Source organism: Hemicordylus capensis, chromosome 6 (genome assembly GCF_027244095.1).
Source record: "Hemicordylus capensis ecotype Gifberg chromosome 6, rHemCap1.1.pri, whole genome shotgun sequence".
NCBI lineage: Eukaryota > Metazoa > Chordata > Lepidosauria > Squamata > Cordylidae > Hemicordylus > Hemicordylus capensis.
The window spans coordinates 48,599,238-48,626,585 of NC_069662.1; the positions used below are offsets into that span (position 1 = coordinate 48,599,238).

At 47.5% G+C, this 27,348-nt stretch overlaps 1 protein-coding gene across 3 annotated transcripts in view; it reads right to left on the minus strand.

Annotated features, from left to right (window-relative positions):
* PPP1R1B (protein phosphatase 1 regulatory inhibitor subunit 1B) overlaps window positions 1-23,624 on the minus strand; it is an 84,060-nt gene extending 60,436 nt beyond the window's left edge. The window contains exons 1-3 of one of the 3 annotated variants that reach the window (XM_053263297.1): window positions 23,282-23,624; window positions 13,945-14,002; window positions 5,558-5,580 (exon numbers count right to left, since the gene is read on the minus strand). In XM_053263297.1, coding sequence (XP_053119272.1) covers window positions 5,558-5,580; window positions 13,945-14,002; window positions 23,282-23,365 — 165 coding nt within the window. In that variant the 5' untranslated portion in view covers window positions 23,366-23,624. The remainder of the gene's footprint in view (window positions 1-5,557; window positions 5,581-13,944; window positions 14,003-23,281) is intronic. The other 2 variants (XM_053263299.1, XM_053263298.1) reach the window with 2 other exon arrangements.
* Between the last annotated feature and the right edge of the window lie 3,724 nt (window positions 23,625-27,348).

Sequence of the window (27,348 nt, forward strand, 5' to 3'; positions counted from 1 at the left end):
TGGCTGTAACTGTGAAAAAATGCATAGTGTGTCAAACATAAGGACGTTTGGGGGAAAGAGGTCAGTCCCCTTGAAAGCAATGGAAACGTTCACAGAAAAGCATTCGACACAGCACTATAAGAAAACAATAAGAAGAGCATGCTCAGACCCACATCAGCCGGCAGTTGACTATTTGTAGATAGCTAGGATCCTTTTACCTGGGCGAAAGGAATGGGGGTGGTGGTAACTACCCTGTGGGGAACAGAGGCACCCTGGGATGAGGAAAAGCACCCCAACTATTGTAGTATTCCTGTGAATGAGCAGAAGTGGGGATGCCCTCCCCTTGAAAGCGGAATTGTTACTCCTGTTTCTTCTTCACCTTAACGCCTGTACTCTTTCAGAGAAAGTGTAAAGAAGGCCTGTTAAACTGAATTAAGTGTTCATGTGAATGTAATAAGCCTGCAAGTTTGTTGTGCTACCAAGCTTTAATGGGTAGATTTGTCAACAAAACTTTCAGTAGTTTTCAGCGAGAAAAATATTTAATTTGTGGGGCTGAGAATTAAGCCCACACCTGTTTAATTTCTGCTTTGGTTCTGGTATGTGACTGTAATAGGGAATAAAACACAACATATTAAAAGATGGCCCATCCCCCTTCTAACAATAAACAATTTTAAGTTCTCACACTTCTTTCAGTGTCTCCAAAAAGGCATCTATCGTGAGGCTTTGGAGATTTGCAACGATATGTTACATTTAATTGGTTATTCGATCAATCAGTTAAGATACCCATGGTTAATCAAGCCGACAGTTCTTTAACATAAAATGAGCTTTCATTCCACTCTTGTCTGGAAACCAGCAAAATCCTTCTCCATTTGTCCACAGATGGTGTTTACATTTTGAAAAATATTTGTGGCTCCTTCCTTTGGACTAGGGAAACAGGTGAAAAAGTTGTGCCTTGGGTCTGACCTCTGCCAAGGGCTTTACCTTTTCAAAACACGCTGCCAAATGGGGAATGGGGGTGGGGATGCGAGCATACTCAGCGATTAAAGGGATAATCTGATAAAACAACAGACAAGTCATGGGGCGAGTTTGAAAAGCAGCCAGTCTTTCTCAAAGGCACTAAGCTTCTGGCTCCTGACTTTCTGTCCCCAGGATCCCATTCCAGTATCGTAGTTTGTTGTGTATTAAAGAGGAATTTAATGTGATTGAAGATCAAGGGGAAGTCGTGGAAAAATGCAGGCAGAAATAAATTTGCTCCACAGGATCAAGGGCAGGATGCAGGGGGTGTGTGTGTGGCGGCGGGGGTGTGTGTGTGTGTGCATCTAGCAAGCCAGACTTTGCAATGGGTGCTTTATTTTTACTTGGGTAAATTCCAAGGTCTCTTAGCGCAGCAGAGTCACTGACTCAACTGCAGGGCTCAAGCAAAGGGCATGCCATGCAGAAATGCAAAGCCACTGAGTTGACATCCGGCAGCCAAACGTTTTGCTTCTTTCTGCACTTGCTACAAATGACTGAAGGCCGCCCCAGGGTTGCGGAAGGAAGAAAGGAAGCTGTATTTGCTAGCCAGTTCCTGCCACTTGGGTCAATTCCTCTCAATTTCAACCCATTGCATGGTTTCATCTCCTCTCCCTTCCCACATCTAAAGATATATCCAGTTCAAAGTATGTCCCTGTCACAATTTAACTATTAAGGAACAGTCCTGCAAGTTAAAGGGGGCAGAGTGATATTCTGTCCACAGGGATGGTGGGAGAGGGGGAAGGGCTCTCCCTCTCTCGCTCTTAATTGGCCCTTCTCTTTTACATGTGCTTGAGACACAGAAATTTAGCAGATGGAGCTTTTCCTAGTATGGAGTTGAATGTCAGGAACAGTGTTCCCTCTAAGGTGTGCATATGTGCATGCACACACAAGGTTTTTTGATGTCCGCTCAGTTAAGAACATAAGAACAGCCCTGATGGATCAGGCCCATGGTCCACCTAGTCCAGCATCCTGTTTCACACAGTGGCCCACCAGTTGTCTCTGGGAAGCTCACAGGCAGGAGTTGAGGGCATGCCCTCCTTCCTGCTGTTACTCCCCTTCAACTGGTACTCAGAGGTGTCCTGCCTTTGAGGCTGGAGGTGGCCCACAGCCCTCCGACTAGTAGCCGTTGATAGACCTCTCCTCCATGAAATTATCCAAACCCCTCTTAAAGACATCCAGGTTGTTGGCTGTCACCACATCTTGTGGCAGAGAATTCCACACGTTGATTATGCATTGTGTGAAAAAGTACTTCCGTTTGTTGGTCCTAAATTTCCTGGCAATCAATTTCATGGGATGACTCCTGGTTCTAGTGTTATGTGAGAGGGAGAAGAATTTCTCTCTATCCACTTTCTCTACACCATGCATGTTTTTATAGACCTCTATCATGTATCCCCACAGTCGTCTTTTTTCTAAACTAAATAGCCCTAGGTGCTGTAGCCTTGCCTCATAAGAGAGGTGCTGTAGGCCCATAATCATCTTGATTGTCCTCTTCTGTACCTTTTCCAGTTCCAGTTCCATTTAATTTTAGATCCCACTCAGACTGAATCAGGAAGGCCTCATTCTGAATGAACATGCGTGCTCACTGCCTTGATACTGCTGCTGTTGTATTCTATTCTATTGATTTTAATGTTGTTTTAATGTAAACTGCCCTGAGCCTTTTGGAAGGACAGTATAAAAGTTTCAAAAATAAATAAATAAATAAATAAATAAATAAATAAATAAATAAATAAATATTCAATAATCTTGCATGCTAAGGTTTTTGCAGCACCAGAACTGGATGTTGCCAATATACCATCTGGTCTTGTTATATTGGATGGTTTTCAGACTGTGTTGCCCGAGGAGATGGGCAGGCTGCTTGGAAGGCTGAGACCTACCACATGCATGCTCGACCCTTGCCCTTCATTGTTGGTGAAGGCTGCTAGGGAGGAACTGGGTCCATGGATGGCAGGGGTGGTGAATGCCTCTCTGAAGCAGGGCGAGGCTGAAGAAGGCAGTCATTAGGCCTGACCTTAAAAAAAAAGCCCTCATTGGACCCAGATGATTTAAAAAACCCCGTGTCTAACCTCCCCTTCTTGGGCAAGGTGTTGGAGAGTGTGGTGGCGTCTCAGCTTCAGACAGCCCTAGATGAATCTGATTACTTAGATCATTTCCAGTCTGGCTACCGGCCTGGATACGGGACAGAAACTACTTTGGTTGCCCTGGTAAATGACCTATGCTGGGAGATAGATTCTGTCTAGTGAGACCGTTGATTTTTTTAGACCTCTCAGTGGCTTTTGATACCATTGACCATGTTGCTCCATTGTGTCTTCTTTTTAAAAAGAATGTAGCACTTAACTGTGATGCATTCTGCAAGACTAGTTTTCAGACTATCAAACTGGCTGTTGCTGAAAGCCCTGCTCCCACTTCTTCTCACTTCAGGCACACTATAGTAACCACTGGTGCTTCTGAATATGGTTGGGGTGCTGTTTTGACTCAGCAAAAATGGGACAGGAAAGCTACAGTTGCCTTTGCTTCCAGAGTACTTACTGCTTCAAGGAAGATGTATTCTGTCATTGAAATAGAAGTTCTAGCATATTTCTGGGTGGTGAGGCACTTCAGGACTTACTTTGGGGGCAGGAAATTCACTTTACAGCCAGACCGTGAACCCCCTATCTGCTTTATTTACTACTCGGGGATCAAGTCAAGCAACCCCAAGAATAGCCAAATGGATCACCAGACTTGTGGATTTTGATTACCAGGTCAAATATCTTCCAGGTCTTCAGCATACAAGTGCAGATTGTTTATCTCGACTGCCACTTCCTGGCCAAGAGGAGATCCCAGAAGACGAGGATGAAGGAGTCGTAATAGCACAAATAGCTTCATCCACTCATGGAATGATCACATCTGCTGAATGGAAAGCAGCCCTCAGTGCTGATCAAGTGGATCAAGTGGCTCAGACCCAGTAGATCAGGTGGATCAAGTGGATCAGCCCTGGTGCTGATCACATGGATGGCCAAGCAAAAACAAGGCACCGGATCATCTTCAATCAAACACGCCCATAGCGACTAAGCTGTCCTTTCTCAATGAGCTGGTGCCGAGGACTAATCGTTTAGTGGTGCCAACCTCCTTACAAGCAAAAGTCATCAAAATTGCCCACAAAGGTCACCTGAGCTTGACTAAAAAGCGAATCATAGAAAGTTTGCTGACACTCGCACAATCATTCCAGACAGAACTCCAAGACATGCTCCAAGGCCATGTTGACTGAGGAAAGAAATGGCATTTATTTTCCCCAGCAGCTGTATATCAAGGAGAATACTGAGGTCTGAATGCTGGGGAAATGCAATATGCCCAACCCAGAAGTGTTTCTCTGAGGAAAGGCATTTGGATCCCACCAATCAAGCAAAATCTGTGCGGGGGGAGTGGGGGTTGGCACTATAAAAAGTATCACTTCTCCATATCCAGAAATTCTGTCCCCCACCAAGCTATAGATGCTTGTGGTCCCTCACTGTGATGACTCAGTGGTGGTGAGCAGCTTCTCTACACATATCTGGAAGCAAGCCCCTTCCTGAGCTTTTGACACACACATGGGCAGAGTAACATGAGCCATTTTGGGAAGGGTGGAATATAAATCAAATCAAAACAAAACAAAACAAACATGTGCATCACTCGTGCACTGTTTTTTTCGGCATTGCATAACATACTCCCCAACATAAGATATGGCTGTAGTTTTCAAAGTATTGTCTGCAAAAACCTTGAGGTCCCTCAGAACCTTGTCAGGTTGTCCTCATCCAGAAAGCTTGCCTGCCACCATGACCAATCCTCCCTATACAACATACAGATTCAGAAGAATATTGTTTTAGGTCACACTCTCACTTCACATGGAGCAATGGTGAGGCCCAGCAAACCTGGCCAGAGACCTACACGAACTGTGTGTTGTGCTCTAAAACATGTCACAGAATCCACAGCAGACGGTAGAGGTGCAGGCTTTCTTTGTCAGATGAGTTTGTGTGGAAAGAGTTACCTGAAGTTTGCAACATTTGGAAAAAACAGTGAGTGTGTGTGCACGCACATACACACACACTGTAAACCTGCTCCATGAACACATGCATTCGTGCAATCCTTGGGCACGCATGTCTACTACACTACAAACTTTAGTTCTATCCAATTTAATTGTTTACATTGTTATACAATTGTTTAATTGTTATAGTTCTGCCCAAAAATCCTGGGAATTGCATTTTGATGACGGTACTGAGAATGAGAACTCCCCAGCTCAGGGGTTCCCAACCTAAGGTCTCAACTATCCGCTGGACTACAACTCCCATGATCCATAGTCCCAATGGCATTTTACCATTGTGGCTATGATGGCGGGAGTTGTAGTCCAACAACATCTGTGGATCCAAGGTTGGGAACCCCTGCCGTAGCCTCCTCTCCCTATTTGCTCATTTCCCAGGATTCTTTCTGGGAGGAAGAAATGGCTATTAAAACAGTTACACACCCTTCCCGCCTCTTTCACACACCTGTCCCTCTATTTTATCCCACTGCCCACTCACCAGCAGCCTTCCTGATTATAACCCATGGTACTGACCTGGTATGGAGACGCTTCATCTTCTGTGGTGGGTGGGGGAAGATGCAGGAAACAAGAAGAGAAAACATTGTCAGCAAAATCTTTTTTAAGGAGAAGAGCATGGACATATTCGCAGGACTGCAAGATGCCCCTTGTTTTTAAACAGCACTCCCAATTCTAGCGCATTGCTTGCTTAAACAATAAAAATAATGGCTCGGGGGCGTCTTGCAGCAAAACTGTGTTGGCTGCACTGAGGCCCAGTTCACACATTCAAGCAGCTGGGTGGGGGCCACTTGAAACACAGCTGTGTGGGGGCAGCTCCACATGGCAAGCTCTTTGAGTGAATGGCTCCCTGTTTGGGTGAGTTTAACGATGCATATGCAAACTATTAATAGGGGAGATTCAGACTTCAGAGGTATGTGGGAAATTGCCCTTTACTGTATGGGGCACAAGCAGGTTGCAACATGAAACTGCCTCCCTGCCGTGGTATTCAGTAGCTGCCCAGCCGGCTACTTGAGTTTATGAATTGGGTGGGAGTGTTTATTCCTGCCTCATAATGGCCTGATTAGATCTGCTATGCATAGGCTTGGAAGCAGCTAGCTCTGTGCTCTGTGTGTGCATATTTAGGGTGGTTTATGTATGAAATACATAGTCCGTTCCCCAAAAGCATACCCACCGCAGCAAATGGGAGCAGGGACAGAACTTAATTTCTAAAATCAAGGGCCAGGCTCTCAAGGCTATCTGAAATCAGGCCTTCTAACCAGGAGGTTTTGCCCCGTTAGCCCAGAGATCAACACGTCCCAGAGCCCCACCACAAGCTTTCAGATCAGCTGAGAGGGGACCCAGAAAGTCATATTTGGTGGCGGCTTCTCAGTTCAGGAATGCTCAACCACCAGGGGTTGACCAAACCCCAAGTGCCTTCCTGAGCTTCTGTCAGGTCTTAGCAGTGTTCAGACTTAGAATGTAAGAACATAAGAACAGCCCTGCTGGATCAGGCCCAAGGCCCATCTAGTCAAGCATCCTGTTTCACACAGTGGCCCACCAGATGCCGCTGGAAGCCTACAGGCCGGAGTTGAGGACATGCCCTCTTTCCTGCTGTTACTCCCCTTGTACAATGAGTGGACAGTAAACAAAGTACAGATCTGTACACAGCTACAGTTATTCAGGCATTATGTTGAGCGCAGGCATAGCAGTATGCTTCCGATCTGTATCATGCATTTGCGGGGCCTGTACCCAAGCTTACTTTAAAAATGAACACAGGCACATAATGAGGTCATTCACGCAATCAAAAACGGTGTTCTACCTGGGTTTGGGAGCTGTGTGTGTTCCCAATTTTTGGCTGCGTGGAAGTAAGGTAGGAGGAAAACCGGAGTAGAATTCGGGGCGGATTAAGCTTTTTGCTGCCCATAGGCAAAACCCACCCTTTTTCCATATATGCTGCTGTGTGGCGGTGGCAGTAACTGCAAGGAAGATTCCCCTTTTGCCCTGTAAATAACACCGCTGCCTGTGGCGGGATGGGGTGTGGCGGTGGCAGCAGGGAGGGGGTGGGTAGGTGGGGGGCGAGGAGGGGAGAGCACGGGCTGCACAGCAGAGAGGCCATGCAGTCCTTTGGGAGGAGGGGAGCTGGAAGGAGCTCACTGCCAGCCCAAACATCCTGCCGCATAGTAGCCTTTTCAAAGGTAAAAGGGGAGACTCTCCCCTCCTCGCCACCCGCCCACCCTCCCTCCCTGCAGCTGCTGCACCCTTCCTGCCGCCGGCAGGAGCGTTCCTTAGAGGGGGAAAGGGGAAACTTCCCCCTCTCCCCTCCTCCTGGCAGCAACTTTTTTTTTTAAGGTAAAACGAGGAGGGGGGCTTTCTCCTCGCCCTTTCCACCCTTCCTGCAGCCGCCGCTTCTCACAGTGATGAGCAGCAAAATTTGAGGAGGGGCAAAATTTGCCACTCCTCAGATTTTGCCGCTATAGGCAAATGCCTTCTCCGCCTCTCCATTAATCTGCCACTGGTAGAAGTGATTGGGTGGAAGCAAGTTAAGAGGGAAAGCAATCCAGGTTTCCCTCCTACCTTCCTTCCACGCAATCACTTCTACCCAGGTTTCCCTCTTACTTTGCTGCCACAGAACCAAATATTGGGAGCACACACAGCTCCCAAACCTGGGTAGAACACAGTTTTTGGTTGTGTGAATGACCTCAGCGTCTGAATAGGGCTCTTGGAGAAATGTTTAGCAGCCAAGAACAAACAAGGCAGGTTTCAGAAATATGTTAGATAGTCTGGTTTTCTACAAATTATCTTTGTATTTTAAAATAGTTTTCGATGTATCTGCTTTTTACAAATGTATTAGCTGCTTCAATTCTCCATATAAAATATGTGTGGAAGGCTGTGTGTGTGTGCGTGGTTGTGGGAGACCCTGCATAACTAGGTCCGTCCGCCATGGCCTCGAGCATCACCACAACTGAAGACCAGAAGCAGGAAAGGGAATCATTCCATAATCTTCTTCTTCTGCTTCATGGCCTAAATCAAGATGCATAGAAATAACTAGATTTCTGAAGGCAAGCAGGGAGAGCTTTCAGCTCCCTTAGCAACTGGCTGCTCATAGCTCCTACGGAGGACTGCTTTACATTTTGAGAAGCCTGCGCCCCCAGCAGAGGGGGGCCCTGAGGCAGAGCAGTCAACTCTCATGATTCTCCTAGAAGCCCAGGGAGCTTTTTAAAAAGAAGGTTTCTAGTCCTCAGAACTGAAGTCATGGCTGTCTGGAGGGAGGCATAGGGCCAATTCCCTCCACCCCCCACCCCCACGGACTGAGTCAATATTGCCACACTATATTGGATTAACATTGGATACAACCTGCTATGGGTATATTTTGCCCCCCTGCCTGGGAAAAAGTCCTGTGGACACCCATGGTTGAAGCACTGGGGTTTGGAATGAGAGATCATAATGTCAGAACGCCTTACTTAGGTAGACCTCATGTGCTGATTTTTCTGACTTTATGCGTTCTTAGCACATCAGAACTCCCCTCTACTGTTCCTAGGCAACATGAACACATGCACCAAGATGGGACTGAGCAGGGAAAGAACTAAACTAGGTTCAGCTTCACATGGTTGGAGGTTTGGTGGGGTGACATGAGGTTTGACGGAGTGGTGGGAGTCCCAGGAATGTGTCTACATCCTACTTCTGGTCTCAGAAAGGATAGGCTGAGATGGGGTCTGATGTACAAATCCACCAATCTCGGCAGACTCTACCCACCTGCAGTAAGGAACCTGACATCTGTCCCTCACTATAGCTCTTAGCTACAGATGTCAGGTTCTATACCAAAAATAACATAGAATATGCTAAGATTGGTGGGATCGTACGGCATGCCCAGTCTCAGTATAGCCTTCCCTACATTGGAAGTAGGGCTAGTGCATGTTCCTGGGGCTCCAGCCATTCTGCTCCACCTCAGATGCATGAAGCTGCCCTAGAAAAGCTGTTGGGAACTGATGACTGGATCTCATGTCTCTTCTCTTTTAAAAGCAACTGTTGGGAGGACCAAGCTGGTTTGCGATCATGACACTGGAGGGGAAGGTTAACCCTCCCCATATCTTCTTCAAATTTAACCCCTGTCAAGCGAGTATCTGCCCCATCAGAGAAAACATGCATGTACTCATAATTAAGGCTGCAGAAATCCACTAGTCTGCTAGTCTGTGATGAGGGGAAAACGATGCTTGACGAGTGAAAAAAATCCTGATAAGCAATAGGGATGTGCATGAACCGGTGTTCGAGCTGGTTCAGAGGTGGGGGGCCCCTTACCTTTCCCGCCACTTTCCCCCCACCAGCACTGTGCCCAAAACCGTTGGTGTGGGGTAGCAGAGTACCTCCCTGTAGCCCCCGTCAGTGTTATAATGGAAGTGGCCGACATGGGCATGCACCACTGACTGGGGCTGCAGGGAGATATGCTGCAGCCCTGCACCAGTGGTTTGGGGCACAGCGCCGGTGGGGAGGAAGTGGCGAGGAAGGTAAGGGCGCCCTCCTTGCCCCTTAAAGGTCCCCCCACCTCCTGGGAGTGCACGAACCCGTTCATGCAAATCCCTAATATGCAATGTACCGACATAGCTTGACGAGTAAAATATTTTGTGTGGCTGATAAACTGAGCCAGCATTTTTTTCACCCCTGCTCATAATATTCTCCCTAATGGACAAATAACTGCTTGAGGGGGATTTTAGATCAGTAAAATGACATGGCGGGGGGGAGTGTTCCCTGTAATGGGGATTACCAGGTGTTGCTGACTATAACTCCCATCATTCCCAGCTGCAGTGGCCTTTGGCTAGGGATGATGGGTGTTGTAGTCAACAACATCTGGGAATCCCTGTTACAGGGAACACTGATGGGGGCAGGGGGTTAAACCCTTCATCCCCCAGCATCTGATCCAGTTCATGGGACCTCATCACTATTTTTAAAATAAATTAAGAGATGGAAAAACCAGTTCATGGATCTCCAGTATCTCATCTAGTTTGGCTTTTTTTAGAATGCTGCTTTCCCTGCCACCCAGCTAACAGCAGACAGCTAACAAAAATTCAGACTGCTTGGAACCCACGGCTTGTGAACACAGAAGCACTGTCTCCTAATTCTGCTTTTGGTTTTAGTGTGTATAGGGTTTGATTTTATTGTGCTGAGTAACTTTATATGCTAGTCTGGAAGCCTTCAGGCTGAACGGTGTGCTTGTAAATGTTTGTCCTAAATGGATACAACTCCCATGGCCGATGGAGAGTGGCTGCTTGACCAAGAGGTGATCAAGACGCAGGGGGGCAGACAGAGGGAAAGCAGCCTTTTGGTGAGGGGTGGGAGGGAGGAAAGACACTATGGTGGGGAGATATGAGTCATTAGGTTTGATGAGTGGAAATTCAGTAAAATGAGGCAGGGGGCAGTTCTTCAAATGCTTAGTTGGGGGAACTGCACTCCTGGCAAGAAGCACTTTGCACATCTTTAGAGGTACACTTATTTATTTATTATTTATTTGTTTATTCTATACCGCCCTTCCAAAAATGGTTCAGGGCGGTTTACACAGAGAAACAACAAATAAATAAGATGGATCCCTGTCCCCAAAGGGCTCACAATCTAAAAAGAAACATAAGATAGACACCAGCAACAGTCACTGGAGGTACTGTGCTGGGGGTGGGTAGGGCCAGTTACTCTCCCCCTACTAAATAAAGAGAATCTCCACGTTAAAAGGTGCCGCTTTGCCAAGTTAGCAGGGGTAACTTGTCCTCAATCAGAGTGAATGTGGAGGAAGATAGAGTTGCCAGATGAGAAAAAGGGGCTTTGGGAAATGTATGTAAATACCAGAAGGTCTCCCTTCAAATATTAAGCCCTCTTGGCACAGGGCATGCCACGGAACACTAAGTTTTCAGGGCCCAGCCCCAGTGTCTAAAACATGGCAACGAAACAGGCAAATTTCAGCTGAAATGAAGTAACATGGCTATTCATCCACTGTTTTGGCTGCAAAAGTTTCCTGGCCACATAAACATGGTTGAGGGATGCGTAATAGAATGTTTCTTGGATGGCAATCAATCTGTGGAACAGGGAGATTATATCTTCTACATCGTACCTATCCTTATCCAACAAGGGGACCATTGTCCGGAGAAGAAGCTACCAAAGGCTAGGAGACTGTCCACCATGAAGAGGAGATACATTTGTGAAGGAAAACAAGCTCCAGGGATTAACTTTTCTGGAAACCATGAAGCAAGTTGGCAAAGAGAAGAGACCAGGCTTGTGGATTGGAAGGAGGCGGTTGGGAATTGCCTTTGCCTTCCTTAGAGAAGAAATGGTGTATTTCTTCTCTGTTTTCAGTCTCGATTTTTCATACTATAGTGGGGCTGCTTTATTTCTGAATCTATACTTTTTCCCCTGTAGGCATTTAAATATCTGTTAATTTTAATAATGTGTTGTTTTTGAGAGGCAGTGGAATGAAGCCAAGAGTGCAAGCTGGGCAGTCTCTGCATCAACTTTCACCTCAACTGTGAACGCACTCGGTGTCCTTAGGCAACCCACAGTACCCTCAGTCTCGCCTCATCTGCAATATGGCGTCAGAGGGCTACACAGCTTCTGGTCCGTTTCCAAACACAATCCAAAGTGTTGGTTTTCACTTTTAAAGCCTTACATCAGGAGTTCTCAAACTTCGGTCCCCAGGTGCGGTTGGATTTCAACTCCCACCATCCCCAGCCACAATGGCCTTCGGATGTTGGACTACAACTCCCATCACCAACCTCAGTGGCCTTTGGCCATTGTGGTGGGGGATCACGGAAATTATAGTCCAACAACCTCTGGGGACCCAAGTTTGAAAATACCCTTGCCTTAAATGGATAAAGGATTGCCTTCTCTCACATGAACCTGGTGAGATATAAAGATCGTCCCTGAAGGCCCTGGAACATATAAAGATCGTCCCTGGAGGCCTGGAACATAGGGACATAGGAAGCTGCCGTATACTGAGTCAGACCAAAGGTCCACCTAGCTCAGTACTGTCTACACAGACTGGCAGCGGTTTCTCCAAGGTTGCAGGCAGGAATCTCTCTCAGCCCTATCTTGGAGATGCTGCCAGGGAGGGAACTTGAAACTTTCTGCTCTCCCCAGAGCGGCTCCATCCCCTGAGGGACATATCTTATGGTGCTCACACATCTAGTCTCTCATTCAAATGCAACCAGAGCGGACCCTGCGTAGCTAGGGGGACAAGTCATGCTTGCTACCATAAGATCAGCTCTCCTCAACCTTGCTCCAAGGCTTCCCAACTTCTAAGGGGAGGTGGGTGGTGACTGGAAACAGGGGCTCACAAACTGAGCAGAGAGCCACCTGTCTAAGCAATAGGTATACTTGCTGCTTCTGTAGCACTTTAAACCCCGCTGGCACCACTTGTGAAGGTGGGGGAGCTCTGTGCCTACTAAGGAGTGTCACACTCCTGCGGCTGCCCCCATTGGGAACAATGGGAGTGGCAGCAGGAGTGCAAGGACGCGCCCCTTAGGAACCACGGAGCCTCCCTGCCTTCGCAAGCCACACCAGCAGCAGGGTTTAAAGTGCCTCAGAAGCAGTTAACATGCCTGTTGCTTAGACAGATGGCTTTCTGTGTGGTGTGTGAGCCAGTAATGATGCTTTTGAACTTTGGTGCTGGAGAAGACTTTTGAAGATAACCATGGACAGCCAGGAAAACAAACCAATGGATCATAGAACAAATCAATCCAGAATTTTCACTCGAGGCACAAATGACCAGGCACAAACTATCATGCTTTGGACACATTATGTGAAAACCCAGCTCCCTTGAGAAGTCCATAATGCTGGGAAAAGTTGAAGGAAAGAGAAGAGGACGACGACCAGCAGCAAGGTGGATGGACTCGAACAGCAATGAATGCACCACTGAGAGACCTTAAAGGCCAAGTTGAAGACGGATCATCCTGGAGAGAATCTATCTATGCGGTTGCTAAGAGTCAACACCGACTTGACAGCACTTAATCAATCAATCATGTGAGCCAGGGCCTTTTCTATTATGATGCTCTGTCTGTGGAACTCCCTCTCAAATGAAATCCTCTAGAGTTATCCTTATATTCTTTTTGGCAACAGGCGAAGACTTCCCCCCACTTCCTGTCCTGGCTTTTTAGATAGTTTTATGCTACTCCAGCTAGTCTACTACTCTATCTTTTTTTAATTGTTGTTGTTTAAATGTGTGGCTCAGTAATCTGTAATTATATTTAATTATAGTGCTGTAGAGCAGGGCTGCTCAACTTTGGCCCTTCCTGCAGATGTTGGCCTACAACTCCCATAATCCCTGGCTATTGGCCACTGTGACTGGGGATTATGGGAGCTGTAGTCCAAAAACAGCTGGGGCCCCCCAAACGAAGCAGGCCTGCTGTACAGCCATGGCAGAAGAGCAGCATATTAACTAACATATAAACTAACAAACAGATAACATATAAACTAACTATAAACAATATATAAATAAATAGATAAGCATATAAACTAACAAATAGACAACAGTAGGGATTGTGTGGGTTGGCTAACCAACCTTATAGGGTTGTGGAATGGTTTACTTAGATGCAAAGCACTTTGGAATGTGCTGTTCCAAAACCAACACAAAAGGAAAGGTTATTTCCTCAAGAAAAAGAAAGGTTTTGAAATTTTCAGCAAAACAAGCTGTTTGCCAATGCAGTCTTATTCTCTTTGTTCCATCTCCTGCCCCAGGCTGGCATCTCCAGATAGAGGGGTAAGACCTTTGCCTAAGGATTTGGGATTGCTGCTACTTGGCTAGGCAGGTCTGACTTACTGAAAGGCAACTTCATGTATTAATATATGTTCAGATGCTGATGTCTTTAGTGAGGACCTGGTGGAACTGTCTCCTGCATGCCAAGTTCTCCCTCCTCCCCACTGCCTTGTTAAGAAGAAGAAGCAAGACTCACCAGGTGATGTTTCCGACAGCTGGAAGAGCAAGGCTGGTGTGGGCCTCCGCCGACGGATCTAGAACAAGAATGGAAAAGAAGGTTCCTTAGTTTTCCCCAGGAAGGTGAGAAATAATAGTGGGCAATACATACATTTTCCATCTCTGCTACTTATGCCTGAGAGACCCAACTACTGCCACATATTCTTTCTGGGGCTGCCTAGGGATGGGGCCATAGCTCAGTGACAGAACATCTGCTTTGCGTGCAGAAGGTCCCAGGTTCAGTCCCTGGCAGCATCTCCAGGTAGGGCTGGGAAAGACTCCTGCCTGAAACCCAGGAAAGCTGCTACCAGACAGTGTAGTGGATTATGCTGAGCTAGACGGACCAATGATCTGACTGTCTGTAAGGTGGCTTTCTGCATTCCCATGTAGGGAGTAGGGGATCTAGGACCGGAAGCTTTTCACACAGCCCTTTAGCTTGCATCTCCTCCAGAATGTACTGTGTGTGATCACATATCGGACAGAAGTACTCCAAAGTCCCTGTCAGCTATTGGGGAGCACTTCACACACAATTTGGGTTTTTCACTGTGCGTAAAAGTGTAGCCCGATTTATCTCTGGGGTAAAAACATCCACTTTTTGTGTTGGATTTTTCGGATAACCTTTTCACAGTAAAGCCTCGCAGAAAACACACGGTAAAGCCTGCTGTGTGGAGAACTCCCTGGGAGTTATTCACACTTAGCTTCAGGCTTTGGGGTAAATGTTGAGCAAAGCCACTTCGAAGTACACTTGTGGCATTGAGGGAAGCAGCCCCTCCCCTCTGCTCTCGGTTTTCTTTTGAAAGAAGTCCACATGCAGGCGTCAGCATTTTCCTTCTAACCAATGGGGGGTGGGGATCTCCCTACAGAGATAGATCTGCATTTCTGAAGACAGCATGCCTCTTATCATGCTAATGATTCTACCTCAGTGCCTCTCCCTGTTTACACTGGTGTTTTCGGAAAAAGTAGCTTTAAACCAGCATTTTAAAAATCCAGAAATACCTCAAGATAAGCTAGAATTCGCAAGACAAAGCCTGACGTGTGTGGTGTGGGTCCAAGAATCTCGACGGGACTTCGGGGTACGTTTGGCTGGTGTGTGAACACACACACTCTCTCCTGAAGTAGATCTAGGGTAGAAGCCCTGTGTGTAAAGCCTCCTGGTGGCCCATTTCCAAAATGGGGTGGACTGCTGGGAACCTATCCTGCCAGTGACCCAAAGTCCTTCAACTTCTGGCTCTGACCTGACCATAGAGAAAAACTAGGCAAGTGCCTACTCTGGGGTGCCAAAATTCCACAGGAGCCTGCCCCAGCGAGGCAAATGTCTTGAACAGAGAGAACTTCGGCCTGTACTTTTGGTAGTAGTGCTGAGACACAGCTTAGTTGGCCGGATGGCATTTGGAGCCTTCTGATCTCCATTGGCTGCCCAGGGCATGGAAAGAGGGGAGAGAGTGAAGGATCAACAGACATTAATGATGAAAATGATAAAAAATGTATCCAGGTCAACTCTCGATAGGAAATGTGTAAATGTTATGTTGCTCAGTATATGATAAGACACCTGGGGAAGAAACTGGGGAGCTTTAATTAGCCTAGGACTGTTAAAAACACAAAAATACCAACACTCACCCTTGGGGCAGCCCTACTCCTCTCCCTTTGCTGCCTGTTGTTATTGCCTCTCCCTTCTTGCTTCTCCCTTCCCTTTCTCCCTGCTGCCTGTATTGCTGCCTCCTACCGCACACTATTGGAAATTAGATTGTAAATCTTTAGGAGCAGGGATCTGTCTTGTTTTGCTTATCTTATTTTATAAAGTGCCATGTATAGTTACAGCAATAATAGTAATAAAGTCCTACAAGTCTTGTGCTCCACAGAAGTGTCTCCCCTACCCCAATAGCTCATGGTTCCTTGTCATTTACCAATCAATCAATCAATCAATCAATTAAGTTTTAATTAATTAATTGACTTTAATAATTAATTAAATGCCTCATTTGCTATGAGGCAATCGTGGCTGCCTCATAGCAAATGTTCTCTTGGCAGCTCACAAACCATAAAGCAGTAGTACTACCAAGGACATTTTTGTACCACTTTTCACAGAAGTTCTTAAAGTGGTTTATATAAAAACATACATAATAAATGTGATGGTTCCCTGTCCCCAAAAGGCTCACAGTCTAAAACGAAACACAAGCTGTACCAGCAACAACCACTGGAAAGATCCTGTGCTGGAGTAGAATAAAAAAATTAAAAACACATTAAAGCCCCCCCCCCAAACCCCACAAAAAAACCTACAATACAATACAACTAAAAACAAAACAAAAACATTTTTAAGAAGCCTGGGTGAACAGAAATGTCTTCACCTGGCATCTAAAAGAACATAGTGATGGCACCAGGCGAGCCTTACTCGGGAGGCAAATTCCATAAATGGGGTGCCACTGCCAAAAACGCCCTCTCCCTAGTAGCCACTTTGGAGCAAAATCAAGAAGAATGCATTCACAAGGTGAGGAAAGGGATCTCCCTTCACATAGAAAGCTAGTATGCCAGCAAGCAGATTAGGCTGAACCTTTCCCCTGGACATGCTAGTTTTCTTTGCGGAGGAAGCTTTGTTTGTGGATGGGTATTCAGATACATTCATGAAAGCTTAGTATATCAATGACAATTAGCCACGAAAAGAAAAAATATGAACTCCCATGTGCAGTACACCCCAGAACATCAGAAGTTGGGGATGAACAAAAGAAGAGAAGGTGAAGTGCTGATGTGGTCATTCTTAGCCTATGAGCTTCCCAGATACAGCCAGTTGACCACTGCTGGAAATAGAATGCTGGGCCTTTGATTTGATCTAGCAGGGGCTCTGATGCCCAACATCTCCTATGGAAGTGACTGTTGCATGGCCTACAAAAATCCAATGGGCTGACCTGATGAGCAGTGCTAACAGGGGCAGGAAATATTGTGGCACTACTGCTGTGTGCACGGAAGGCATTGTGCCATTGGGAAGGGCCCCAACAGCACTACCAGTGTTACTGCAGTTTTTTCTATTTGCCCCAATGGGATAGACTAGAGTAATGCTGGCACAATCTGTGTCCCCAACAGTGCTGCTGCTTCCATGTCCACAGCAGCGGCACCGCAATATCCTCCGTCCCTGTTAGCACTGCATATCGTGTCAGCCACTATGTTTACGTAATATTTATTTTAAAGAACCAAAAGTACAAAATTGGTGGATCAAGTTTAGACGTTAAGGGAATGAAGAACAGTGCTCCACATTCATGAAGTTTTTCTTTGGAGCTTCACCAGCAACTTAACCCAATCCTCTTTTGGAAGCAGCGTAAGCGACCATTCACATTGCACAAGACAGAGAAATTTCCTACTTGTGTTTATCCTCTCAAATGCCCATCATGCTTGATGAGGAGATCTGTGTCACAAGCATAAAGGGAACACCTGTGAGCAGGGCAGGGGGTGACCAATCATAGCTCTCTATATGTATCCACTCTACACAGATAAGCCAGTCTGGCATAGTGGTTAGAGTGTCAGGCTAGAACCTAGAAGATCAGGGTTCAAATCCCCACTTAGTCATGAGGCTGACTGGGTGATCTTAGACCAATCACCATCTCTTAGCAGGGCTGCAGAGAGATAACTTGGGGCCCAGGGCAAATTTTGGGGCTATCCTCCTAGATTCCTCCCCCACACATAGCAATAGCACTTACATTTATATACCGCTCTATAGCCGGAGCTCTCTAAGCGGTTTACAATGATGTAGCATATTGCCCCCAACATTCTGGGTACTCATTTCACCGACCTCGGAAGGATGGAAGGCTGAGTCAACCTTGAGCCCCTGGTCAGGATCGAACTTGTAACCTTCTGGTTACAGGGCGGCAGTTTTTTACCACATGCTGTCAATATGAACCTATGAGTGGGGCCCTCAGTCTTGGGGGGCTCTAGGGCTGTTTGCCTCCCTCTCTGCACTTCTGTCTTTCAGCCAAACCCATTTCACAGGGTTTCCATGAGTATAAAACTGGGTGGGAGGAAGATATTGCATGAGTTCCTTGGAGGAAGGGCAAGATAAACAGGAAATAAATGTTTGCCTATTGAGGTCTAAAAGAAAACAACCTGTTGCACCTCAAAAGTGCTACTATTTTCTCCTAAAAAAGAGCTGCTTGTGCCAGTGGCATGATTAAAAAAGCCCTCCCTTGACCCCTCCAACCTGAACAATTACAGACCTGTTTCTAACCTTCCCTTTTTTGGGCAAGGTGACAGAGCGTGTGGTGGCGTCTCAGCTGCAGAGGGTTTTGGATGATACAGATTATCTAGATCCCTTTCAATCTGGCTTCCATTCTGGATATGGGACAGAAACTGCCTTGGCTGCCCTAGTGGCTGACCTACGTCAGGAGCTTGACAGTAGGAGTCTGTCCCTATTGGTTCTGCTGGACCTCTCAAGAGCACTTGATACCATCAACCATGGTATCCTTCTGGACCGTGCCTCAAGTATGGGGATTGGAGGCACTGCTTTGGAGTGGCTTTGGTCCTTTCTTGGGGGGAAGGGTCCAGAAGGTGGTGCTGGGGGACTGCTGCTTGGTACCTTGGCCACTGGCTTGTGGGGTCCTGCAGGGTTCAGTTTTGTTCGCCGTGATGTTCAACAGCTACATGAAACCACTGGGAGTGGTCATCTGGCGACTTGGACTGAGTTGTCAGAAATATGCAGATGTCACTCAGCTCTACCTCTCCTTATCACCTGATCCTAAGGGGGCAGTGGATGACCTGAATCGGAGGCTGTAGGCTGTGATGGGCTGGATGTGGGCTAGTCAACTGAGATTGAATCCAGATTAGACAGAGGTGCAGTTTGGTCAGTAGAAGAGCCAATTGGGATGAAGGGATTTGACTGGTTCTGGATGGGGTTGCACTCCCCTTGAAAGAGCAAGTGTGCATCTTGAGAGTACTGCTGGACCTGGGTCTGCTTTTGAATGCTCAGGTGGAAGCAGTAACCAGAGGTGCTTTTGCAGAGCTTCAGCTAATGTGCCAGCTGCATCCCTTTCTTGAGAAGGCAGATCTGGCCACAGTTACCCATGCCTTAATCACATCACATCTGGATTACTATAATGTGCTCTATGTGGGGCTGCCCTTGGAGAATATCTGGAAGCTGCAGCCAGTGAAAAATGCGACCGCTAGGTTTTTATCTGGAGCTGCCTGCTGGGATCGTATCACATCCATTCTGAACAAGGCTATCAATTTGTTTCCAGGTCCAATTCAAGGTGCTGGTTTTGACCTTTAAAGCCCTTAACAGTTTGGGCCCTGGATATATGAAGGACTACCTGCTCCCAAGGGTTTCTGCCCACTTGACAAGATCATTGAAGTGGGCTCTGCAATGTGTGTTGGTGGTGAGAAGCTCTGCTTTCGAGCACACAGAGACAGGGCCTTCTCAGTCATTGCCCCCAAGCTTTGGAATGCTCTCCCGGCTGGCATAAGAACATACATAAGAACAGCCCTGCTGGATCAGGCCCAAGGCCTATCTAGTCCAGCATCCTGTTTCACACCAGATGCCTCTGCGGAGCCCACAGGCAAGAGGTATGTGCATGCCCTCTCTTCTGCTGTTGCTCGCCTGCAACTGAGAGAGAGGCAGCATGCTTCTGAGGCTGGAGATGGCCCACAGCCACCAGACTAGTAGCCATTGATAGACCTGTCCACCATGAATCTGTCTAAGCCCCTTTTAAAGCCATCCAAGCTGGTGGCTATCACACCTCCCATGGCAAAGAATTCCATAGATTAGTTATGTGCTATGTGAAAAAGTACTTCTTGTTGGCCCTAAATTTCACAACCTTCAGTTTCATGGAATGACCCCTGAATCCGCTCCTCAGCCTCCATCACAATTTTTAGAAAATAGGTTAAAATGTGGCTCTTCCTCCAGGCATTTATATGAGAGTACAGTTTTTATTGCTGCTTCTTTTGTGTTTTTTGTGTTACTGTTTTATGCAGGTTTTTAAAATTTGAAATAGAGATATATTATTTTTATATTTAATATTTGTACTTCAGCCAGCAATTTGTATTTTAATTGTGCATTGTTTTAATTATATTGTTAACTGCTTTTGGATTATTTTAATAAAAAGTGATATAGAAATGGAGCAACAAAATAAATAAATAAATAAATAGCTGGATGGATAGATAGATAGATAGATAGATAGATAGATAGATAGATAAGAGCTCACAGATTTATTGTGGCATAGCTTTTCTTGGTCTAGAGCTCCAGTCTAGAGCTCAAAACATCACATAATGAATTTATAATACTTAATTAATTATCCTAGTTACACATAGACACAGATATAAACATGTAAAACAGTGGGACTGAAAAACCATGAAACGTAAGGCATAGCAGTAAGAAGTATAAAATGTGGGAAATAGTTTATAGCCTTTTGGTCTCATGGTTTACATATTTTTCATTATGCTCATGTATATATATGCCTGCCAACTGAGGATAACACTTAATACATCTGATGAAGTGAGTTCTAGTTCATGATAGCTGATATAAACACACACACAAACACACACATACACACACTGTGCTCAGTAAGTGCCGGGCTTGATATAGTTATATTCAAGTTCCACTGATTTCATGAGAACATAAGAACAGACCTGCTGGATCGGGCCCAAGGCCCATCTAGTCCAGCATCCTGTTTCACACGGTGGCCCACCAGATGCCTCTGAGAAGCCCACAGGCAGGAGTTGAGGACATGCCCTCTCTCCTGCTGTTGCTCCCCTGCAACTAGTATTTAGAAGCATCTTTTTAAATAAATAAATAAATACATAAATAAATAATAATAATAATAATAATATAATAATAATAAAATCTTGCCTCTGAGGCTGGAGGTGGCCTATAGCCACCAGACTATTAGCCCTTGATAGACCTGACCTCCATGAATTTATCTAAAGGTAAAGTTGTGCTGTTGAGTCAGTGTCAACTCCTGGTGACCACAGAGCCCTGTGGTTGTCTTTGGCAGAATACAGGAGGGGGTTACCACTGCAGTATGAGATGATGCCTTTCAGCATCTTCTTATATCGCTGCTGCCAGATATAGGCGTTTCCCATAGTCTGGGAAACCTACCAGTGGTGATTCAAGCCAGCAACCTCTTGCTCCCTAGGCAAGTTACTTCCCCGCTGCGCCGTTTGTCTAAGCCCCTTTTAGCAATAGTAATAGCACTTACATTTATATACCGCTCTATAGCCGAAGCTCTCTAAGCGGTTTACAATGATTTTAGCATATTGCCCCCAACATTCTGGGTACTCATTTCACCGACCTCGGAAGGATGGAAGGCTGAGTCAACCTTGAGCCCCTGGTCAGGATCGAACTTGTAACCTTCTGGTTACAGGGCGGCAGTTTTACCACTGCGCCACCAGGGGCTCTTTTAAAGCCTTCCAAGCTCATGGCCATCATCACATCCCATGGCAGAGATACTATTTCAGTGGGAGAGATGTACGCACATACCAAACTCTTCCACCGAAATAACTTAGACTTAAAAGTGCGTCATTTTGGCTTGGTCATGACCTAGAAACAAACAATGATTTCTGTTGTGTTTCTAGTACACAAAGGGCATGGCAATTCTTACATCACACATGTACATGCATGCACACATACCCACACACCAGTGTGCAGAGACGCAGGTTCTGGGTGGCATATGAATGAATGAATGAATGAAATTTCCATTCTAGTCAGCTGAGGCCCAAGACCGCCCAAAACCATTCACAGGGAATCATGGATGTATATTCTTTATGCCTTTTATTTGTCACTCATAATTTTCTATCTAGATAACCCAAATTCTGAAAACTGAACATCCAGAAGTGTGCATATTTGTACTTATTTTGTATAATGGATTCTCTTCTGCTAGTTATAGGGAGGAGCAGGGGTGTAGCAATAACTGAGTGAAAGGGTTCAAAGAACATGGGCCCCCAGCTCCTGAGGGCCCTCCAGCTCCACCCCTCCCTGTTTTTTTCATTATCTCCCTCACTCTGTGGGGCCGCCACAGAGAGGGATGAACATGGCCGCCCCTCTCCTAGCTATGCCCCTGGGGAGGAGCCAAGAACTACGCACAGCCCTGACCCCTGCCCCACCTCCTGGGTCCAATGGTCATTCTGCTGAGCAGCCCCTTTTCCTGTCTCAGAAACTGCATCAGACATTGTCCAAACTCTTTCAACGTTGTCTTTAAAGTCAGGACCCATAAGAAGGCAGTGGGGCTGGGGGGAGCCAAAATGTTCAAGGTGCTGAATTATCAGTGTGGAGCAGGGGTGTAGTGGAAGGGGGACGTGCAGGGATGGAGCGCTGGTACTTCTCGGCTTCTCTGGCTGTTGGGGTGGGCATGGCCGTGGGGGCTGTCATGGAGAGCGCCTTCTGCACTTCTGAATTGGCAGCTACATCACTGATGTGGAGTGCAGAATCTCAGAAAGCACACAAGCAACAGTGCAAAACTGAGATTTGTTCTAAGCATCAGAATTTGCATATAGGAGTAAGACGGAAAGTATGAGAAAGAAGTTTGTAGTGCGTGTGCAGACTTTTGACAGTCAGATGTCAAGTGTATGTGCAGGAATGTGTACATGCATGCACACATGCATGTAAGTGTGCCAATGTGCAGAAATGCACATCTCTCTGAGTAAGTGCCTCTTACAGGTATACTTGCCACAGTATGTCCGCGAGTGTGCTTATTTCCGAATTGAAGTGTAAATGCAGTGCACAGTGCACATCAGCATGTGTATGTGTGTGTGGGCAGAAAGAAATAATTGTGTTTTAAGTGCATGGATGTATTTTCCCACCTGGGTTCATGAATGCATTCCGAAGTTTATTTGTGTGAGTGTGCAATGTGTTATCTATAAATGTACACATACAACACAATCTCATGTATGAACCTCTCTCTCTCTCTCTCTCTCTCTCTCTCTCTCTCTCTCTCTCTCTCTCTCTCTCTCACACACACACACACACACACACACACACAATATCTAGATCTATAAACAGATATGGAGAAATCAGTGCATTATAAAAACGTATGTTCTATAAACCTGATCACCCTGACCCTGATCTTAACGCGATGATTTGGAAGGAAGCCCTTACTTCCACTGAGTATGTAGAAGCTGGAAATGTCTCTGTGTTGGTGTGCATATCTATATCTATATCTTCGCGCTGTGTGTGATCAAAAGCACGCAGCGCACACTGGATTTGCTTATTTGCCAGCGCAAGATTTTTCAAGTGAGAAACTCCAGCACAGATCCATGCCACCACCAGCTCCCACAGCTCCACATTTACAACTCCCCGACGCGACGACCCCAAGTCCTAGAGAGACCCCGACTTCTCCCCGCTTACTTACCATTTCCACCGCCCTGGGGTCCAGCTGGCCGGGGGGCGCAGGCACAGAGAACTGGATTTTCTTCCGGTCCTTGGGGTCATCCATGGTGGAGTCCTCCGTGGCTCTCCCTCGGTCTCCCACTCCACGCGGGGAAGTCTCCCACTTGTGCGCGCTTCTCTTGCAGAGGAGAGTTTGGGCGCTCTTGCTCTCTTCCCCAGCCCCTCTGGAGGGAGAAGGAAGCACAGCAGCACCCCCTCAGTAGCCCAGGCGCCCGGTGGCAACTTCTCCCCCTGCGAAAGGCAACTGAGGGTGGCTGTGCTCAAACCTCATGCCTGCTGCCGGAGGGGAATGTGTAGGTAGAGCGATGGGAGGGCAGGAGGAGGCAGAGCAGAGGAGGGGGAAGGGGTGGGAGGGGGGAGAGGGAAGGAGGGAGGGACACTTGGCCTCTCGCCAGCGACAATCTGCATTATTTAATCCTCTTCCCCAAGGTAGGTAGGCATCAGGGCTCTGCCTCCCAACCAGCCCTCGGCTGGGTGCCCATTAAGACGGTGCCAGACAAAAGGCACCGCCGACCACTTGCCTTAACCCTTTTGCGAATTAGCCAGGCGCTGGCAGGACAAAAACTTCGCCCAGGCAGCAAGCTTGACAATGCTTCATTCAGCTGCCCCAGAACCTGTCCTTCTCTTCTCCCCCACCCCCTTCCCCCAGGTCAGGTCTCAGCCCTAGAAGATATAAAAAAGGCAAGAGTGCCTCTGAACATGCACGGGGTGCCTAGCTTTCACCAAGGGGTAAGCACAGACAGAGGTGCACCTAGGGAATTTTGGAACCTGGACCTAAAGGCCTTTGGAGGCCCACCCCCACCCCCACACACGGTATTTTAAACACATTTTTAATGTAATCACACCACCCGGGACAGACGAAAAAGGATTTGGAGGCCCCCAGGGGGTGTGGAGGCCCTGGACTTTGGCCGCAAAGTCCAAGGTAAGAGCATCTCTGAGCACAGAGGAAGGGGCGTAGCTATAATTGAGCAGATGGGTTCAAAGAACCCGGGGGTCCCAGCTCCTGAGGGTACCCCCAGCTCTACCCCTCTCTATTTTCTTCATTATCTCCCTCACTCCAAGGGCCTGCTGGGGAGAGGGGCGAACATGGGCCCCTCTTCCCTAGCTATGCCCAGAGGTGCACCAAGGTTTTTTTGGAACCTGGGCTTAAAGCCTTTTGGAGGACCCACCCACCCACCTACGCAGTATTTGAAACACATTTTTAACCGACCACACCACCCGGGACAGACACAAAAGGATTTGGGGGCCCCCAGGGGGTGTGCAGGCCCTGGACTTTGGCCCTGAAGTCCAGGGGTAAGAGTGCCTCTCTGGGTAAGCACAAGCAGCACCTCCCATACATCTGGGAAGGGAATGGACTTCCAAGTCCGAAGGCAGAACTTTCCATCACATCTGAACCTTGCTCCCTAGAAACCGAGCACCCAAGCCGGGGGTGCAAGTACGTATGCAGCAGTTTGTATGTGATCTCTCTCGTCGGTGACTGTAATAAAGATTACTGCTCGTAGTATGTATGGCTGCAAAATGGACATTAACCTTAGGGCGGCAATCATGAAGAGGACCTTTTAAACAAATACAGGTGTAAAATGGGACTGTGAACCGTAGCAAACACTGCACTCGATTCAGGGCAGAGCTGGGGAGGACGCATGCATCCTGAACCTCTGCAGTTTTGCCAGTGCCTCTCTTGTGGCGACTTGGGAGGAGACCTTTTTCTTGCTTCGGCTTGCCCAATCCATACTTGGTTACCTGAACTGCACAGGACATGGTGCCTGGTGGGTGGGCAGCCCGGCCTTGCACAGGAGGAGGGATGCACTAGAGGGGTCCTTCCTACTCCATTCCCATCAGAGCTGAGGGATGCTGCCCCGGCTGGCTCAGCCTGATAGGCAGGACAGGTAGCTGCCCTGAGAACACTTGCCAGCGCAAAGGGGGTGAGCTGAAATTCCCGGCACTTCGCCTTCTTCACAGAATGTAAAGGAGGAGATGGACTAAGATCAGAAAAACGGCCCAGGGGGGCTATCTTCTCCTTGGTTTGATGGAAAGCATTTTGCTGTTTGCTGCCGTGTCCATTAAGATCCATTCCGGAGCTGTCGGGCATCGCCTGGCTACACCTCACCTGGTACCATTCACTGACTCCCCCAGGGAGTTATTCGCACATGGTTTCATGTTGCAGGGTAAATGTTGAGCGAAGCCACTTCGAAGTACACTCGCGGCATTGAGGGAAGCAGCCCCTCCCCTCGGCTTCCAGTTTTTGTTTCGATGCAAGTTCACATGGCATGCATCCGCGCTTTCTTTCTAACCTATGGGGGGGGAGTACTAAAGTGCTACACAGAGGCGTAACTATAGGGGGGCAGGGGGGGCACGTGCCCTGGGCGCCATCTTTTCTGCTCACGTGGGGGGCGCCGCCATGACCAAATTTTTTAATTTTTTAAAAAATTTTTTTGTTAATACAAATGTTTCCTGCTCAGTGCAGCAGCGCTGCAGCAGTCAAAGGAGCGCGTCGGTGCCCCCTTCCCCACGAGCGGTCCCTTCCGCGTCACCTGAGCCCCCCCCATTGCTTTGCTGGCGCCTGGCGGCCATTCAGTGGCCTGGCTTGGCGGCGGTGGCCCGCGCTTGTGAGGAAAAACCTAAGTATAATGTAGTATGTTGGGGGGGCGGCAGGGGGGCACGGTGGGGGGGCGCCATTTCAGTGCTTGCCCCGGGCGCCATTTTCCCTAGTTACGCCTCTGGTGCTACATCTGTATTTCTAAAGAGAGTGTCCTTCCTATCATGCTAATGATTCTACAGCAGTGCGTCTCCCCTATTTGCTCCGGCGTTTTCAGAAAAAGTAGCTTAAAACCAGCATTTTAAAAACCTGGAGATACATTGAGATAAGCTAGAATTCATAAGACATAGTCCGGTTTGGGTCCAAGGATCTTGAAGGGACTCTGGGGTAAGTTTGGCTGGTGTGTGAACTCACACACTCTCTTCTGAAGGAGATTCGGGATAGAAGCCCTGTCTGTAAAACCTCCTGGTGCCATCCCGTTTCCACCTGCTGCAACAGAGTTCCTTCTCACTGCCTGAGGATCTACTCCTGATCTGCCATATGGCATCCTTGGCAGCATCTACTAGATCAGGGGCGGCCAACCTGAGGCTCCCCAGTTGTTGTTGGACTAAAACTCCCTTGACCCCCAGCCATAATTTATTGTGGCTGGAGATGATGGAAATGGCAGCCCAGCAAGAGCTGGAGAGCCTCAGACTGGCCACCACTGCACGAGACATCTCCTTTTTTCTCAGTCTAAATACAGCCCCAACCCTCTGCAGCTGCTGTTTGCCCTGTGGAGAAAAACATACAGGTACCTCGGGGGCGGAGCCACTATTGAGCAGACGGGTTCAAAGAACCCAGCCGCAAGCCACAGAAGGGCCGTGCGGGCCCTCCAGAGTTCATTCCCAGCCCGTGTTTGCTGGCTGGGTGCATTAATTTCCATTCCTCTCCCTCCAGCAAGGGAAAGAAAGGGAAAGAAATGCACCCAGCCAGCAAATGTCTGGGAATGCGCTCTGGAGGGCTTGCACAGGCTCCGGTGATTGGGTCATGCTCACGTGGGTGTGACATCACACACAGGAGGTGTCACTGGTGCACATAGCATGTGCATGACGGGGCCACTGGGGACATGGCAAAACCCAAGCCTCCGTTCCCTGGCTCCGCTACTGAGGTACCTATAAACCAAAACTAAACCTGAGAAATCCCACCATAGCTCTCTCAACATCTCATCTAAATTGACCCTCAGTCTCAAGATCTGAGGCTCTGGAGAGTTGGCAAACTGATCTCTGGGGAGGCAGTCAGAATTCCGGAAGTTCCAGGCTAAGTGGTAAAGCCCTATAGGAGAGAGAGCAATTCCCCACCCCCCTGCTCCATGAGATACAGAACCTGGGCATGGAGGGGGCCAAGACCATTTATTTGTTTGTATGTTAAATTAAAAACAATCCCAAGGCATTTCCTACCTGCCAACGATTTTCTCAGTGATTGGCCTTTCCCTTTCCTCTTCTCATTGAGCAAAC